This window comes from Taudactylus pleione, unplaced genomic scaffold (genome assembly GCF_031769625.1).
Source record: "Taudactylus pleione unplaced genomic scaffold, aTauple2 ptg000603l, whole genome shotgun sequence".
In the NCBI taxonomy this organism is placed as follows: domain Eukaryota; kingdom Metazoa; phylum Chordata; class Amphibia; order Anura; family Myobatrachidae; genus Taudactylus; species Taudactylus pleione.
The window spans coordinates 473,633-494,625 of NW_028285005.1; the positions used below are offsets into that span (position 1 = coordinate 473,633).

General features: G+C 42.0%; 1 protein-coding gene across 3 annotated transcripts in view; it reads left to right on the top strand.

The window, feature by feature from the left end:
- The window catches only part of LOC148480722 (uncharacterized), a 200,631-nt gene extending 195,186 nt beyond the window's left edge, over window positions 1-5,445 (top strand). Inside the window, exons 6-7 of one of the 3 annotated variants that reach the window (XM_088453936.1) lie at window positions 812-1,499; window positions 4,057-5,445. In XM_088453936.1, the coding sequence (XP_088310062.1) occupies window positions 812-1,499; window positions 4,057-5,252 (1,884 nt within the window). In that variant the 3' untranslated portion in view covers window positions 5,253-5,445. The remainder of the gene's footprint in view (window positions 1-811; window positions 1,500-4,056) is intronic. The other 2 variants (XM_088453937.1, XM_088453938.1) reach the window with 2 other exon arrangements.
- Window positions 5,446-20,993: the final 15,548 nt, after the last annotated feature.

Consider the following 20,993-nt stretch of genomic DNA (forward strand, 5'->3'; position numbering starts at 1 on the left):
GAGTACACACAAGCAGGCTATAAATATAGCATTATTTGGTACGCAGCCTTATATTTGCTACAATATATATGAAGGAAATACTGCACTATATTATCCCTCTCCCTTATGGGCTTGAATTAGCTCTTTTAAGGTGATCCAGCTGATGACATCCTGAGTCCATCCCATTCTGTGTGAACTTTGCAATTTGGAATTCAAATAAGCTATAAAGTTTTTCCTTTTGGTGCGCACATTTGATTTGAGCGCCGGTTGCCACTTTAATGATATTACACTATAAGTGGCATGTTTATTAAATATATATATATATATATATATATATATATATATATATATATTATTTATATATACATATACAGTATATTGCACACTCACCCCCTCGTTCCAGAGAAAATTCCAGGACTTGCTCTCCACTACAAAAAAAACAGGTTTAATCCAATATAACGGTTACATAACACAGACCAATTTTGGGCCTCTGAATTGGTCTGTATTATGTAACCTTTATATTGGATTAAACCTGTTTTTTTTTTTTGTGGTGGAGTGCAAGTCCTGGAATCTTCTCTGGAAGGAGCGGGTGAGTGTGCATTTTTACTATACATATGGACTCTGCACCAGTCGAATGTGAATTAGTATGGTTGTGTGCCTGCTCGGATTGAACAAATATATATATATATATATATATATCTCCATACATTTCTAATTAATAAAAATATATATAAATAATGGTGTAGGATGTGTTTCACCACAAGTTTGTTGCTTCCACAGTGGGTTTTCTTTCTAGAAGGATGTATTTTTTTGTGTTTTGTAATTTTTTTAGGTTGATGTTACGACTAATATTAAGGTTGAAGATATAGAGGGAGAAGAAGAGACATATGTGACTGATATGAAGGCAGAAGATATAGAGGGAGAAGAAGAGATGTATGTGACTGATAATAAGGCAGAAGATATAGAGGGAGAAGAAGAGACGTATGTGACTGATATGAAGGCAGAAGATATAGAGGGAGAAGAAGAGATGTATGTGACCGATAATAAGGCAGAAGATATAGAGGGAGAAGAAGAGACGTATGTGACTGGTATGAAGGCAGAAGATATAGAGGGAGAAGAAGAGACGTATGTGACTGATATAAAGGCAGAAGATATAGAGGGAGAAGAAGAGATGTATGTGACTGATATGAAGGCAGAAGATACAGAGGGAGGAGAACAGACGTATGTGAGTGATATGAAGACAGAAGATATAGAAGGAGAAGAAGAGACGTATGTGACTGATATTAAGGCAGAAGATACAGAGGGACGAGAACAGACGTATGTGACTGATATGAAGGCAGAAGATATAGAGGGAGAAGAAGAGACGTATGTGAGTGATATGAAGACAGAAGATATAGAGGGAGAAGAAGAGACATATGTGACAGATATGAAGGCAGAAGATATAGAGGGAGAAGAAGAGATGTATATGATGGGTGATCAGCAGTGTAAGGAGGAGGAAATCCCTACAGATATCAGCACAGGTGAGTAATAAAGACTTATTACAGAAAAGAGTCACATACCCCTTGCACTACAACACAGGGCTGTAACTAGCTATGGGCAACCGGTGCTGTTGCACAGGTTGCAGAGGCTTTGTGGGCAGCACCTTTAACCGGCCCTTGCTCCTGGCTAGCAGTATGCCTGCAGCCAGGATTGCTGGTGGAGTACCCGGGGAGCATCCTGTGGACACTCCAGATAAGCATCTTGGCCAGTATATGTAGCCATTTGTCGCACTTACTGAAGTAGTGGGTCACGCCTCTACCATGTAATGTAATGATGTTGCATGCTCAATGGGTGGGGTCAGCACAGGGCGCAACCGTGCCCTGCTACAACAATCCCTTATTCTACACGCTCATCCAAAGCTTGGCCTGGCCTACTGATACTACACAGGATAATATGCTGAATGTTTGTGCTCACTTCCTAATAAGAAGAACTGGTAGACATTTCTGTACATTGAAGGGATCACCATGAGGGTGGGGAACATGTCTTTTGGGATTAAATAATTTCCGCCCACACTACTCACCTGCTTTTTTATAATGGAAATTTGCAATGAAAACAAATATTCATGTAAATATTCCCCAAAATGGCGACCTCTGCGCATTTCCAGCTTCTCTCTCCGTATGGATATTGTGCATCTTTCCTGTAAGCCTGGAGGCAGCAGTGTCTTGTTCACGTGCCTTCAGCTTTCATTGTCTAGTACAGGCCTGGCCAACCTGTGACCCTCCAGCTGTTGTGTAACTACACATCCCAGCATGCCCTGCCACAGTTTTAGCATTTCTTAATAGCCAAGCTGCGGCAGGTCATGCTGGGACTTGTAGTTTCACAGCAGCTGGAGAGCTACATGATGGCCAGGCCTGGTCTAGTATATCAGAACACATTATATCTATAGTATATGAGATATACTCTCCTTTCATGTCACAAAGTAATCTCCAGCGCAAGTAAATTATTAAAACAAACATGTCCGCGCCTGGGTTACCCATATTGTCCATTTGCCACGGTGATGCCTTTGCCTTTTGGTTTTCCTGCATATTGGAGTTTCCTATTCATGCCTTCCATACTAAGGAGACCAGTCATGTAACACGTCATGTTTAAGTCACAGTAATTTAGTTTTCTTCATGATGAGTACATATTCTGTGTAATAAGTGTCAGGCTTATCACAGGAGGAATGTAATTATCCTGTTACTGTGAAATTTAGATTCTATTTAATTTTGGTTTCCTGATGCGATAACTTATGTAGAGAGGTTTGGGCTGGACCCCCGCTGTGTTCTATACATTATCTCTATGTAAAGAACTGATCTGGCTCTGTAAGGTGTATACGCTCTGACTATCTGAGAGGAGAGAACCTGTGTAACATCTTGTATGTTTGGAGTAACTGTCTTTGTATAGACAAATCCTATGAGCAATAAATACCCAATTGCCTTAGACACCTGCATCTGCTCGTATCCTGTGACTACCAGAGAAGCACCAAACACTACTTCCAGCTGTTCTGGTTGAGTCCAGTGTCTTCAAGCTCTCTGCCAGCTGCCCTGTGCAGACTGGTCCACAGTGAGAGATCAGTGGCAATTAGCCAACACCACCCAGAAGTCAGTAACAGGCGGTTGCTGACAGTAACAATCCCTATGAGTGTTAAAGTAAGCCCAAAATAATTCTACGATCACCTGGAGGAACAAGGACATCTGGCACTTTGGGGCTTGTCACCTCCGCCGACCATCTGTGTGTATCCAGCAAAGGACAGTATAGGGATCTGTTCATAGTTTGCTCAAAACATTTAAGCTTGCAGCCCGGCATCAGGAGTTCCTAATATTCTGCAAGTTCCTACTCTATGAATGATCCTTCATACACCACTAACTTGTAGTTACATCTTCCTCACCACCCAGCTACAGAAGCTAATTGTGAAACAAAAACCTATTGCCATGTGACTGGTACCATGTAACGTATGGGTAACATCCAGCGCTGGCCTATTTCTTTTGTTTGAAAATTGCACCTACAGTCCTGAATGCTGTCAATCAAGCCGATATGAGGCTGTTTTGGGTGTGGCTCACTAGCCTGTGCTTGTTTAGGCGTTAGCCTCTGGATCTGGGAGGTGAGCACGTTACCAGCAGTGTAATGGTGTTTGATGTATATACAATATAGATACTTGCAGGAACCTTGATACTGGGCTGTAAGCATAAATGTTTTGCTTACGTCCTTGTGCTTGAATTGCTAGATGTACCCAGGTTTGTAGTGGTGACGCCAATGCCGATAACAATTGTCTTTATGTTTTGCTGAAGTCCTTGTGCTTGGATTGCTAGATGCAACCAGGTATGTAATGATGGCGCCAATGCCGACAACAATTGTCTTTATGTTTTGTATTAGAATAAACATGTAACCCCTGTGATAATTATAGCATAGTATAATATGTGACCATTATACATTGTACTATGACACAACGGAACTTCCCCATTTGTTACTAATTTGGGGAACTGTCACCGTAGTCCCTATTAGAAAACTATCCCAGTTACAGGGAAACAATACTTTTATCATATATTATTTTATTCCCAGCAGATGTATGTAACAGAAGGAAGATCTCAGAGGGACATTTCATCTTATCTACAGATGGTGACATAGAAGATCACAACATCACCCGAGATTCTCTAGGACAAAACCCTAAAACCACAATTATATATCCAGCACCTCACAGTGCACATGTACCATCTGATCCCTCTGATTATGGGGAATGTTCTCCTGATACCTCAGATAGTGGTACACCTATTACAGCTCCTGCAGTAGATACAATATTTTCCTGTTCTATAGGTGCCCAACAGAACACAAACGTCATTAATGACCAACCAACTAAGACCAGTGCAAAGCACCATACATGCTCTGAGTGTGGGAAATGTTTCACCTATAAATCGGCTCTTGTTACACATCAGAGACATCACACAGGTGAGAAACCATTTCCATGCTCTGATTGTGGGAAGTGTTTCAAAGGCAAAACATATCTTGTTAGACATCAAAGATGTCACACAGGTGAGAAACCATTTCCATGCTCTGATTGTGGGAAATGTTTTACACAGAAGTCAGATCTTGTTATACATGAAAGAATTCACACAGGTGAGAAACCATTTACATGCTCTGAGTGTGGGAAATGTTTTACCAGAAAATCACTTCTTGTCATGCATCAGAGAAGTCACACAGGTGAGAAACCAATTTCATGCTCTGAGTGTGGAAAATGTTTTACAAGAAAATCAAGTCTACTTACACATCAGAGACGTCACACAAATGAGAAACCATTTCCTTGCTCTGACTGTGGGAAATGTTTTACAAATAAATCAAATCTTATAAGACATCAGAGAAATCACACAGATGAGAAACCATTTCCATGCTCTGAGTGTGGGAAATGTTTTACACAGAAATCAGAACTTGTTATACATCAGAGAAATCACACAGGTGAGAAACCATTTTCATGCTCTGAGTGTGGGAAATGTTTTACACAGAAATCAGAACTTGTTATACATCAGAGAAATCACACAGGTGAGAAACCATTTTCATGCTCTGAGTGTGGGAAATGTTTTACCAGAAAATCAGTCCTTATTCAACATCAGAAACGTCACACAGGTCAGAAACCGTTTTCATGCTCTGAGTGTGGGAAATGCTTTACACAGAAATCAAATCTTGTTACACATCAAATAATACATAAAAAACGAGCTGATAGACATAAAACACAGTACTTTAGCCAAAATATTTTAAACATTTGAATTGCTTAATCTATTATGTTTTGAGGGTATGCAGCCGGGATGCCGATGGTCTAAATGCCGACTGTCGGCAACCTGACTGTCTAATCCCAGCAAGGGTCTAATGACAGGCGTCAAAATCCCAACGCCTGTCATTTTACCTATGCCGAAAGCCCGACGCCTGGCATACCGATCAAAGTTGCGCCAGGCGCGGACAGTTGCGGGGGGGAGAGGGTTAGGTTAGGGGCTCCTGGGGGGGACTTAGGATTAGGCACCCCCCCCCTGGGAGACTTAGGCTTCAGCTGTGGGGAAGGGGAGGTTAGGGTTAGGCACTTGGGGCAGAGGTTAGGGTTAGGCACTTGGGGGAGAGGTTCGGGTTAGGCACACCTTAGGGGGGGTTAGGTTAGCGATACTTACCTTTAATGAACGATCAGGATTTTCAACCCTGCCGGGCTGCTGCTGTCGGGATTAGAACCATGCGGCCGGTGGTATTCCATACTGATTCCATTTTGAGTATCAGTAATAGCAGAATGGATAATACACAGCGCCATCAGTGGACAAACATTGGTATATTTTTCACACAACAATCAACCTTAATAAAAGGAAAGTATATATTACACAGTCATGGACAACTAAAGGGAACAGGGAGGGAAAGGTGTATTTTGTGTTGCTAATCAAAAGCAAGTAATCCTCAATCTCCTTAAACTTTACCCAAGAGATCCATGTGGTGACAAATTTACAATGTCAGTCCATCGTGGAGAACATCACATCTTCCATCTGATGTTATACGTATGTGATGTAATGAGTTACTGTAATTGTCATTACCTGTGTGTGATGGGGATCAGTGACACATAGATTATACTAGCACACTGCCTGTTATATACTCACACACACAGTGCTATGTATGTCCTTTAATCACTCTGCATTTCATTCCACTGACCAATTGGCTCAGATGTAGTCATGTGTCTTATCAGCCATAGTATTTCTTACCATTCAGTCTTAGGGGGCAGCTAGCTGAGGGGGCAACTAACTGTGGTAATACACAAAGCGTGGAATAACTAAGTGGGTTTTCTAAACAAGTTTAAAAAAAAACAGTGTAACACACATTGATCACCATCTGTAACCAGGTAATTTCATATTCAAACCTGACATTTGTTTATGTACTGTCCTAAAAATTTCACCTTTTAATCCAAAATCAACATGTTTTAAAAATTGATTGTTCTAATATCACTCCCTGGTATCTTCTCTAAGGCTATTACATCCGTCACTCTCCCTGTATCTCACCCCTCTGTACACATTGCCGCCTCATTACTCTACTCCGCTCTTATATACACACATGAGCTTTTTCCTATATCACTCCATGGTATCTTCTCTAAGGCTATTACATCCGTCACTCTCCCTGTATGTCACCCCTCTGTACACATTGCCTCCTCATTACTCTACTCCCCTCTTATATACACACATGAGCTTTTTCCTATATCACTCCATGGTATCTTCTCTAAGGCTATTACATCCGTCACTCTCCCTGTATCTCACCCCTCTGTACACATTGCCTCCTCATTACTCTACTCCCCTCTTATATACACACATGAGCTTTTTCCTATATCACTCCTTGGTATCTTCTCTAAGGCTATTACATCCATCACTCTCCCTGTATATCACCCCTCTGTACACATTGCCTCCTCATTACTCTACTCCCCTCTTATATACACACATGAGCTTTTTCCTATATCACTCCTTGGTATCTTCTCTAAAGCTATTACATCGTCACTCTCCCTGTATCTCACCCCTCTGTAGACATTGCTACCTCATTACTCCCCTCTTATATACACACATGAGCTTTTTCCTATATCACTCCATGGTATCTTCTCTAAGGCTATTACATCCATCACTCTCCCTGTATCTCACCCCTCTGTACACATTGCCACCTCATTACTCTACTCCCCTCTTATATACACACATGAGCTTTTTCCTATATCACTCCATGGTATCTTCTCTAAGGCTATTACATCCATCACTCTGCCTGTATATCACCCCTCTGTACACATTGCCTCCTCATTACTCTACTCCCCTCTTATATACACACATGAGCTTTTTCCTATATCACTCCATGGTATCTTCTCTAAGGCTATTACATCTGTCACTCTCCCTGTATGTCACCCCTCTGTACACATTGCCTCCTCATTACTCTACTCCCCTCTTATATACACACATGAGCTTTTTCCTATATCACTCCATGGTATCTTCAAGGCTATTACACCCGTCACTCTCCCTGTATATCACCCCTCTGTACACATTGCCTCCTCATTACTCTACTCCCGTCTTATATACACACATGAGCTTTTTCCTATATCACTCCTTGGTATCTTCTCTAAGGCTATTACATCCATCACTCTCCCTGTATCTCACCCCTCTGTACACATTGCCTCCTCATTACTCTACTCCTCTATTATATACACACATGAGCTTTTTCCTATATCACTCCATGGTATATTCTCTAAGGCTATTACATCCGTCACTCTCCCTGTATGTCACCCCTCTGTACACATTGCCTCCTCATTACTCTACTCCCCTCTTATATACACACATGAGCTTTTTCCTATATCACTCCATGGTATCTTCTCTAAGGCTATTACATCCGTCACTCTCCCTGTATCTCACCCCTCTGTACACATTGCCTCCTCATTACTCTACTCCCCTCTTATATACACACATGAGCTTTTTCCTATATCACTCCTTGGTATCTTCTCTAAGGCTATTACATCCATCACTCTCCCTGTATATCACCCCTCTGTACACATTGCCTCCTCATTACTCTACTCCCCTCTTATATACACACATGAGCTTTTTCCTATATCACTCCTTGGTATCTTCTCTAAAGCTATTACATCATCACTCTCCCTGTATCTCACCCCTCTGTAGACATTGCTACCTCATTACTCCCCTCTTATATACACACATGAGCTTTTTCCTATATCACTCCATGGTATCTTCTCTAAGGCTATTACATCCATCACTCTCCCTGTATCTCACCCCTCTGTACACATTGCCACCTCATTACTCTACTCCCCTCTTATATACACACATGAGCTTTTTCCTATATCACTCCATGGTATCTTCTCTAAGGCTATTACATCCATCACTCTGCCTGTATATCACCCCTCTGTACACATTGCCTCCTCATTACTCTACTCCCCTCTTATATACACACATGAGCTTTTTCCTATATCACTCCATGGTATCTTCTCTAAGGCTATTACATCTGTCACTCTCCCTGTATGTCACCCCTCTGTACACATTGCCTCCTCATTACTCTACTCCCCTCTTATATACACACATGAGCTTTTTCCTATATCACTCCATGGTATCTTCAAGGCTATTACACCCGTCACTCTCCCTGTATATCACCCCTCTGTACACATTGCCTCCTCATTACTCTACTCCCGTCTTATATACACACATGAGCTTTTTCCTATATCACTCCTTGGTATCTTCTCTAAGGCTATTACATCCATCACTCTCCCTGTATCTCACCCCTCTGTACACATTGCCTCCTCATTACTCTACTCCTCTATTATATACACACATGAGCTTTTTCCTATATCACTCCATGGTATCTTCTCTAAGGCTATTACATCCATCACTCTCCCTGTATCTCACCCCTCTGTACACATTGCCTGATCATTACTCTACTCCCCTCTTATGTACACACATGAGCTTTTTCCTATATCACTCCATGGTATCTTCTCTAAGGCTATTACATCCATCACTCTCCCTGTATGTCACCCCTCTGTACACATTGCCTGATCATTACTCTACTCCCCTCTTATGTACACACATGAGCTTTTTCCTATATCACTCCATGGTATCTTCTCTAAGGCTATTACATCCATCACTCTCCCTGTATCTCACCCCTCTGTACACATTGTCACCTCATTACTCTACTCCCCTCATATACACACATTAGCTTTTTCCTATATCACTCCATGGTATCTTCTCTAAGGCTATTATATCCATCACTCTCCCTGTATCTCACCCCTCTGTACACATTGCCTCCTCATTACTCTACTCCCCTCTTATATACACACATGAGCTTTTCCTATATCACTCCATGGTATCTTCTCTAAGGCTATTATATCCATCACTCTCCCTGTATCTCACCCCTCTGTACACATTGCTACCTCATTACTCTACTCCCCTCTTATATATACACACATGAGCTTTTTCCTATATCACTCCATGGTATCTTCTCTAAGGCTATTACATCCATCACTCTCCCTGTATATCACCCCTCTGTACACATTGCCTCCTCATTACTCTACTCCCCTGTTATATACACACATGAGCTTTTTCCTATATCACTCCATGGTATCTTCTCTAAGGCTATTACATCCATCACTCTCCCTGTATATCACCCCTCTGTACACATTGCCTCCTCATTACTCTACTCCCCTCTTATATACACACATGAGCTATTTCCTATATCACTCCATGGTATCTTCTCTAAGGCTATTACATCCATCACTCTCCCTGTATCTCACCCCTCTGTACACATTGCCACCTCATTACTCTACTCCCCTCTTATGTACACATGAGCTGTTTCCTATATCACTCCATGGTATCTTCTCTAAGGCTATTACATCCATCACTCTCCCTGTATGTCACCCCTCTGTACACATTGCCTCCTCATTACTCTACTCCCCTCTTATATACACACATGAGCTGTTTCCTATATCACTCCATGGTATCTTCTCTAAGGCTATTACATCTGTCACTCTCCCTGTATCTCACCCCTCTGTACACATTGTCACCTCATTACTCTACTCCCCTCATATACACACATGAGCTTTTTCCTATATCACTCCATGGTATCTTCTCTAAGGCTATTATATCCATCACTCTCCCTGTATCTCACCCCTCTGTACACATTGCCTCCTCATTACTCTACTCCCCTCATATACACACATGAGCTTTTTCCTATATCACTCCATGGTATCTTCTCTAAGGCTATTATATCCATCACTCTCCCTGTATCTCACCCCTCTGTACACATTGCCTCCTCATTACTCTACTCCCCTCTTAGATATACACACATGAGCTTTTTCCTATATCACTCCATGGTATCTTCTCTAAGGCTATTACATCCGTCACTCTCCCTGTATATCACCCCTCTGTACACATTGCCTCCTCATTACTCTACTCCCCTCTTATATACACACATGAGCTGTTTCCTATATCACTCCATGGTATCTTCTCTAAGGCTATTACATCCATCACTCTCCCTGTATATCACCCCTCTGTACACATTGCCACCTCATTACTATACTCCCTTCTTATATACACACATGAGCTTTTTCCTATATCACTCCATGGTATCTTCTCTAAGGCTATTACATCCGTCACTCTCCCTGTATCTCACCCCTCTGTACACATTGCCACCTCATTACTCTACTCCCCTCTTATGTACACACATGAGCTGTTTCCTATATCACTCCATGGTATCTTCTCTAAGGCTATTACATCCATCACTCTCCCTGTATGTCACCCCTCTGTACACATTGCCTGATCATTACTCTACTCCCCTCATATACACACATGAGCTTTTTCCTATATCACTCCATGGTATCTTCTCTAATGCAATTACATCTATCTCTCTCCCTGTATCTCACCCCTCTGTACACATCGCCTCCGCATTACTCTACTTCCCTCTTATATACACACATGGGCTTTTTCCTATATCACTCCATGGTATCTTCTCTAAGGCTATTACATCCGTCACTCTCCCTGTATGTCACCCCTCTGTACACATTGCCTCCTCATTACTCTACTCCCCTCTTATATACACACATGAGCTTTTTCCTATATCACTCCATGGTATCTTCTCTAAGGCTATTACATCCGTCACTCTCCCTGTATATGACCCCTCTGTACACATTGCCTCCTCATTACTCTACTCCCCTCTTATATACACACATGAGCTTTTTCCTATATCACTCCTTAGTATCTTCTCTAAGGCTATTACATCCGTCACTCTCCCTGTATATCACCCCTCTGTACACATTGCCTCCTCATTACTCTACTCCCCTCTTATATACACACATGAGCTTTTTCCTATATCACTCCATGGTATCTTCTCTAAGGCTATTACTCCCGTCACTCTCCCTGTATATGACCCCTCTGTACACATTGCCTCCTCATTACTCTACTCCCCTCTTATATACACACATGAGCTTTTTCCTATATCACTCCATGGTATCTTCTCTAAGGTTATTACATCTGTCACTCTCCCTGTATATCACCCCTCTGTACACATTGCCTCCTCATTACTCTACTCCCCTCTTATATACACACATGAGCTTTTTCCTATATCACTCCATGGTATCTTCTCTAAGGCTATTACATCTGTCACTCTCCCTGTATGTCACCCCTCTGTACACATTGCCTCCTCATTACTCTACTCCCCTCTTATGTACACACATGAGCTTTTTCCTATATCACTCCATGGTATCTTCTCTAAGGCTATTACATCCGTCACTCTCCCTGTATGTCACCCCTCTGTACACATTGCCTCCTCATTACTCTACTCCCCTCTTATATACACACATGAGCTGTTTCCTATATCACTCCATGGTATCTTCTCTAAGGCTATTACATCTGTCACTCTCCCTGTATCTCACCCCTCTGTACACATTGTCACCTCATTACTCTACTCCCCTCATATACACACATGAGCTTTTTCCTATATCACTCCATGGTATCTTCTCTAAGGCTATTATATCCATCACTCTCCCTGTATCTCACCCCTCTGTACACATTGCCTCCTCATTACTCTACTCCCCTCATATACACACATGAGCTTTTTCCTATATCACTCCATGGTATCTTCTCTAAGGCTATTATATCCATCACTCTCCCTGTATCTCACCCCTCTGTACACATTGCCTCCTCATTACTCTACTCCCCTCTTATATATACACACATGAGCTTTTTCCTATATCACTCCATGGTATCTTCTCTAAGGCTATTACATCCGTCACTCTCCCTGTATATCACCCCTCTGTACACATTGCCTCCTCATTACTCTACTCCCCTCTTATATACACACATGAGCTGTTTCCTATATCACTCCATGGTATCTTCTCTAAGGCTATTACATCCATCACTCTCCCTGTATATCACCCCTCTGTACACATTGCCACCTCATTACTATACTCCCTTCTTATATACACACGAGCTTTTTCCTATATCACTCCATGGTATCTTCTCTAAGGCTATTACATCCGTCACTCTCCCTGTATCTCACCCCTCTGTACACATTGCCACCTCATTACTCTACTCCCCTCTTATGTACACACATGAGCTGTTTCCTATATCACTCCATGGTATCTTCTCTAAGGCTATTACATCCATCACTCTCCCTGTATGTCACCCCTCTGTACACATTGCCTGATCATTACTCTACTCCCCTCATATACACACATGAGCTTTTTCCTATATCACTCCATGGTATCTTCTCTAATGCAATTACATCTATCTCTCTCCCTGTATCTCACCCCTCTGTACACATCGCCTCCGCATTACTCTACTTCCCTCTTATATACACACATGGGCTTTTTCCTATATCACTCCATGGTATCTTCTCTAAGGCTATTACATCCGTCACTCTCCCTGTATGTCACCCCTCTGTACACATTGCCTCCTCATTACTCTACTCCCCTCTTATATACACACATGAGCTTTTTCCTATATCACTCCATGGTATCTTCTCTAAGGCTATTACATCCGTCACTCTCCCTGTATATGACCCCTCTGTACACATTGCCTCCTCATTACTCTACTCCCCTCTTATATACACACATGAGCTTTTTCCTATATCACTCCTTAGTATCTTCTCTAAGGCTATTACATCCGTCACTCTCCCTGTATATCACCCCTCTGTACACATTGCCTCCTCATTACTCTACTCCCCTCTTATATACACACATGAGCTTTTTCCTATATCACTCCATGGTATCTTCTCTAAGGCTATTACTCCCGTCACTCTCCCTGTATATGACCCCTCTGTACACATTGCCTCCTCATTACTCTACTCCCCTCTTATATACACACATGAGCTTTTTCCTATATCACTCCATGGTATCTTCTCTAAGGTTATTACATCTGTCACTCTCCCTGTATATCACCCCTCTGTACACATTGCCTCCTCATTACTCTACTCCCCTCTTATATACACACATGAGCTTTTTCCTATATCACTCCATGGTATCTTCTCTAAGGCTATTACATCTGTCACTCTCCCTGTATGTCACCCCTCTGTACACATTGCCTCCTCATTACTCTACTCCCCTCTTATGTACACACATGAGCTTTTTCCTATATCACTCCATGGTATCTTCTCTAAGGCTATTACATCCGTCACTCTCCCTGTATCTCACCCCTCTGTACACATTGCCACCTCATTACTCTACTCCCCTCTTATATACACACATGAGCTCTCTTGTTATCTATATACACTAACAAACATCCTTAACCTGTCACCCTAAAAATCTTTCATACTCCTCCTACAACTATAATTATCTCTCTCTTCTGCTTCTATTAGCTGGTGACATACAGTCAGGTGCATAAATATTGGGACATTGACAGAATTTTCATATTTTGGCCTCTATTCACCACCACAATGGCTTTGAAATGACAGAAACAAGATGTGCTTTAACTGCAGACTTTCAGATTTAATTTGAGGGTAATTACATCCAAATCAGGTGAACGGTGTAGGAATTACAAAGGTTTCTATATGTGCCTCCCACTTTTTAAGGGGCCAAAAGTAATGGGACAAACTAAACAATCCTAAATCTAACTTTTACTTTTTAATACTTTGTTGCAAATCCTTTGCAGGCAATTACAGCCTGAAGTCTGGAACGCATAGACATCCCTGGTGATGCTCTGCCAGGCCTCTACTGCAAATGTCTTCAGTTCCTGCTTGTTCTTGGGGCATTTTCCCTTCAGTTTTGTCTTCAAGTGAAATGCATGCTCAATCGGATTCAGGTCAGGGGATTGACTTGGCCATTGCATAATATTCCACTTTTTAGCCTTAAAAAACTCTTTGGTTGCTTTTGCAGTATGCTTCGGGTCATTGTCCATCTGCACTGTGAAGCGCTGTCCAATGAGTTTTGAAGCATTTGACTGAATATGAGCATATAATATTGCTCGAAACACTTCAGAATTCATTCTGCTGCTTTTGTCAACAGTCACATCATCAATAAATACAAGGGAACCAGTTCCATTGGCAGCCATACATGCCCACGCCATGACACTACCACCACGATGCTTCACTGATGAGTTGGTATGTTTTGGATCATGAGCAGTTCCTTTCCTTCTCCATACTCTTCTCTTCCCATCACTCTTGTACAAGTTGATCTTTGTCTCATCTGTCCATAGGAAGTTGTTCCAGAACTGTAATGGCTTTTTTAGATGTTGTTTGGCAAACTCTAATCTAGTCTTCCTGTTTTTGAGGCTCACCCCAATGGTTTACATCTTGTGGTGAACCCTCTATATTCACTCTTGTGAAGTCTTCTCTTGATTGTTGACTTTGACACATATACACCTACCTCCTGGAGAGTGTTCTTGATTTGGCCAACTGTTGTGAAGGGGTTTTTCTTCACCAGGGAAATAATTCTTCTGTCATCCACCACAGTTGTTTTCCGTGGTCTTCCGGGTCTTTTGGTGTTGCTGAGCTCTCCGGTGCGTTCTTTCTTTTTAAGAATGTTTCAAACAGTTGATTTGGCCACACCTAATGTTTTTGCTATCTCTCTGATGGGTTTCTTTTGATTTTTCAGCCTAATGATGGCTTGCTTCACTGGTAGTGACAGCTCTTTGGATCTCATATTGAGAGTCGACAGCAACTGATTCCAAATGCAAATGTCACACCTAGAATCAACTCCAGACCTTTTACCTGCTTAATTGATAATGAAATAACGAGGGAGTAGCCCACACCTGTCCATGAAATAGCTTTTGAGTTGATAGTCCTATTACTTTTGGCCCCTTAAAAAGTGGGAGGCACATATAGAAACCGTTGTAATTCCTACACCGTTCACCTGATGTGGATATAATTACCTTCAAATTAAATCTGAAAGTCTGCAGTTAAAGCACATCTTGTTTGTTTCATTTCAAAGCCATTGTGGTGGTGAATAGAGGCCAAAATATGAAAATTCTGTCAATGTCCCAATATTTATGCACCTGACTGTATCTCCAAATCCAGGCCCCACTCATAGCGGAATATAAATCCAGCAAACCTCATACATATCATGTTTCCCCATCACCCTCCCAGTCACTATAATGTGCCTTATGGAATGCACGCTCTGTCTGCAACAAATTTACATCCATCCATGACCTTTACCTCAAATAACCTCAACCTTCTGGTGATAACAGAAACATGGCTCACACAATCAGACACTCCCTTCCCTGCAGCACTGTCACACAATCAGACACTCCCTCCCCTGCAGCACTGTCACACAGACACTCCCTTCCCTGCAGCACTGTCACATGGTGGCCTACACGGCACTCACAGCTCCAGGCCTGGTAATAGTACAGGAGGTGGGGTTGGAAAACTACTGTCCCAATCTATCACATACACAGTTCTCCCACAGGTACCATCACTCAAATTTACATAATATGTAAATTCTTTCAGGACTGTCACCCCTTTCTCTCTGTGTGTTGCTGTCTATTGCCCACCTGGGCCACCCTAACAATCTCTGGAACATATTTCTGCCTGGCTCCCTTACCTTCCTATCCTCAGACATCTCCACCATCATCATGGGTGATTTCAGTATCACTACTGACAGTCCACAATCACCTCATGCCTCCAATCTACCCTCTGTAACCTCGTCTCTCGGCCTCTCCCAATCAGAGGCGTAACTAGGGTCTTCAGAGCCCAGGGCAAGTTTAAGATTGGCACCCCCACCACCACCATGTAGTAAAATACATTAAAAAAAAGGTCACATACCGGAAGGGGCGCGACAACATGACACGTCAGCCATTTCTGTCACTCTGAGAACATTCCATTCCATATGCACCTTACCTATATGGTGGTTTCTTACAATCTGGAACCTCTGAAGAAATGTATCCTCCCTGGGAAGACAGTGTCTTCAGTAAGTATTCACTATTCATGTAGGTCACACGTCCAGATGATGCCTGTTTGTGTAGGAATATCAACATGATCATCATCATACAACAGTGGTTCAACCAGACTCGTTCCCCCTGTGTAACTTCCCTCCCCATGAGGCTCTCAGCCACAATATGCCCCTGCGTCATCTCTCAGCACACCATCACCCACCCCCCTGCATCATCATCTCAGCACACCATCATCTTCCTCCTGCATCATCATCTCAGCACACAATCACCCTCTCCTGCATCAACTCAGCACACCATCACCTCCCCTGCATCAACTGTCAGCACACCATTATCTCCCCTCTCAGCACACCATCACCCACCCCCCTGCATCATCATCTCAGCACACCATCACCTCCCCCCTGCGTCATCTCTCAGCACACAATCACCCTCCCCTGCATCAACTCGGCACACCATCACCTCCTCCCCTGCATCAACTGTCAGCACACCATCATCTCCCCTCATCTCTCAGCACACCATCATCTCCCCACCACGTTGTCTCAACAAACCATCACCTCCCCCCGCATCGTCTCTCAGCACACCATCACCTCCCCCCTGCAACATACCAGTCACACCACCTCCCCCCTGCATTGTCTCTCAGCACACCATCACCTCCTCCCCGCATCATCTCTGTCACACCATTAGCTCACCCCTGCGTTGTCTCTCAGCACACCAACACATACGCACTGACACAGATATGCACACTGACACATATACACACACCTCTTTCACACAAATGCAGCCAGCCCCCCTCCCTTCCCTGGCACCACACATGAAAATACTAACACACCTGCGGTCAGCCGAGTTTCTCCCCCCTGCGGTAGCTTGGTCCCTTCCACCCCCCCCAATACACATGAGCGGTGATCTCCCACCCCCTTACCGTGCCAGCTTAGCCACCCCCAATACATATCTGTGGTGACTCGAGCGGAGAGAGCCCCGGTGAAGGAAGAATCACTCTTCACCAGGCGTACGCAGCAACTCTCAGGTCAGGATAGAGAATGGGAAGACTATCCGAGAGGGGCTGTGAGCTTCCACTGCAGACAACCCAGCAGGCATGCTTGCCTGCTCATTAAAGTCAGTCAGGATGCAATGCTGGGAGTGGGCGGTGCGGGTACAATTCCCTGGCCGGCGGCTCCCCCTCTGCTGGGCCTACCACGGTGCCCAGGGCATGTGCCCCGCTCAACCTTACCCTAGTTACACCAATGCTCCCAACGGACTCCTCTACACATCAGGAAGGTCACTGCCTTGTTCTGCTAACACCAAGGAAGAACTAGAAGAGGTTGTCATTGATGCACATGTATGAAATATAACTTTTATTGTTAGCTGTAACATGCATAGATTATATACAGTCAGTGAGATATTAAAAGAAAGAGAATTAGAAATGTGAATACAGTATGAAGCGTGTGTAATAAGGAAATTCTGAGCCGTACAGCCCTACCATTAATTACTCATATTTATGTTTATATATACGTGTCTGTCTCACTTGTTATATATTGAGATAATAAATTCTTCATTCCAAATCCCTCAATATTGATGTTTTATTCTCTTTACTCTTAGGTCTATTTATTTCACATTCATTGGTGATCCCAAAACAGATCTTTCATATCGAATAACTTTTTTTTTTTTTTTTTTAAATATGAGTTTTGATTTTTTTGGGGGGGGTTTTTTCAACATTTTTTGACAACCAAAAAAAGAAATTATACATACAGGATATCGTGCCATTCTTTTCAGCATTAACAAATGAACCAAGTCTGAATCAGCAACTTGCAGAAATAAAATTATATGATACAACTCACTATAAAAATTCAATCACCGAATTCCACAAAAAGAACGTTCACAGGCATGAAGAAAAATAAGAAAAGAAAAATGTATAAAATGATAATAAAATAAAGCATATATACATATAAAAGATATGATCTGAACCCCAGTGCGGCAAGGCCTTTCATTATTATCTCAAAATTCCAGCTATGGAGGCATATAAAATAACCCACTGAACAGAATGGGAAATTTATTTTTGGGGATATATAACTGCAGATTACGAAGCAAACACCAAGTCGTGGTTTCAGACAGCTTCATTATGTGTGCTTTGGTGTCGAGATCCAAACTGTCAGTGTATAAACCCCATTAGGCATGAAAACGGATCACTCCTTTCTCAACATCAGGTAAAGTGGCCTATCTGTTGAAATATATGATTTGTAGCAGTGTATTTTTTATCGCCTGAAGAAGGTGCAGTAGAGACTCCAATTTCGATGTATAACCTTTTTCGTTACAGTGACGACTACTGTAAGAAAGGGTAACGGTTCTGTTTTTCTCCCTTTGTAGATCCCAGTTTGCAAAATGAGCAAATAACATAGCTAGGGGGTCTTTCTGAAGATGTAAGACACAAATCTTGTTTATAAAGACCATAACTTTTTCCCCAAATTTTCGTATTTTGCCACATTCCCACATATTATGAAAGAATGCGACTCGGGAAGCTTTACATTTTGGGCAACCTCCTGATTCTCACAGGTTCCCGAATATAGATAGACAGTAATTTGTTAGACAATGTCTAGATAGACGCCACATGTTAGACAGTGAAAGTTTGACAGGGACAAAAGTCAGACAAACTAAAGTTAGACATGTAAAAAGGTCGACACAAAAATGGTCGACAACCTTTTAACAATTTTTAGGGTTAGGCACTTACCCCCACGGTTAGGGTTAGGCACCAGGAGGGAGGGTTAGGGTTTGGGTGAAGATTAGGGCTAAAAAAATAAAATAAAAAATTGTCGACCATTTTTGTGTCGACCATTTTCATGGTGAACTTTTGACCATGTCGACATTTTGTACCTTTCAACATATTTACATTTCTAACTTTAGTGGGTCTGACTTTTGTCCCTGTTCTAACTATTCACTGTCTAACATCTGGTGTCTATCTAGACATTGTCTAATTACTGTCTATCTCTTATACCACACCCATTCTCCCTGAATGACATGTTTTTTATTTATTTATTAACAGTTTCTTATATAGCGCAGCATATTCCGTTGCGCTTTACAAATGTTTGCCCTATGAATGGTTTTAATATGTACTTCCTGCCAAACGGGGGGGTGGAGAATTTTCAAGGTCTTTTCTGTATGTTTCAATAATATAGTAGGAGAAACTAATTGTGGAATTTTCAAAGACCAACTCTGAACACAGCTTTTCCATAAGACATCTACGGGATCAGGAAACAAGTAAGGATACAAATGTCGTGTTTTGTAATGCATAATATTTGGAACATTAGAAAAGGGTTTTTAAATATTGGTATCAGCCTCCTTTAGCATGGGTGATAGTGAGGACTGTATAAAATATTGGTATCAGCCTCCTTTAGCATGAGTAATAGTGAGGACTGTATAACATATCGGTATCAGCCTCCTTTAGCATGGGTGATAGTGAGGACTGTATAAAATATCGGTAGCAGCCTCCTTTAGCATGGGTGATAGTGAGGACTGTATAAAATATCGGTATCAGCCTCCTTTAGCATGGGTAATAGTGAGGACTGTATAAAATATCGGTATCAGCCTCCTTTAGCATGGGTGATAGTGAGGACTGTATAAAATATCGGTATAAGCCTCCTTTAGCATGGGTGATAGTGAGGACTGTATAAGATATTGGTATCAGCCTCCTTTAGCATGAGTAATAGTGAGGACTGTATAACATATCGGTATCAGCCTCCTTTAGCATGGGTGATAGTGAGGACTGTATAAAATATCGGTAGCAGCCTCCTTTAGCATGGGTGATAGTGAGGACTGTATAAAATATCGGTATCAGCCTCCTTTAGCATGGGTAATAGTGAGGACTGTATAAAATATCGGTATCAGCCTCCTTTAGCATGGATAATAGTGATGACTGTATAAAATATCGGTATCAGCTTCCTTTAGCATGGATAATAATGAGGACTGTATAAAATATCGGTATCAGCTTCCTTTAGCATTAGTGATAGTGAAGGTTGTATAAAATATTGGTAGCAGCCTCCTTTAGCATGGGTGATAGTTAGGACTGGATAAAATATCAGTATAAGCCTCCTTTAACATGGGTGATAGTGAAAACTGTATAAAATATCGGTATCAGCCTCCTTTAGCATGGGTGATAGTTAGGACTGTATAAATTAACAGTATCAGCCTCCTTTAGCGTGGGTGATAGTGAGGACTGTATAAAATATCGGTATCAGCCTCCTTTAGCATGGGTGATAGTGAGGACTGTAGAAAATATCGGTATCAGCCTCCTTTAGCATGGGTGATAGTGAGGACTGTATAAAATATCGGTATCGGCCTCCTTTAGCATGGGTGATAGTGAGGACTGTATAAAATATCGATATCGGCCTCCTTTAGCATGGGTGATAGTGAGGACTGTATAAAATATCGGTATCGGCCTCCTTTAGCATGGGTGATAGTGAAGGATGTATAAAATGACGAATTGGCAAATACAGGTAGAACTCATTGTTGGAAAGCAAATATTTGGACTTAAAATCCTGGAAGGCGCACAATAAACCCCCAGGATCAAACACATCTCTAATAACGTATAACCAGCGCTAAAGAACAATTAAAAGATGATGGACGGTTTTAAAATAAATTAAAAAATCATAT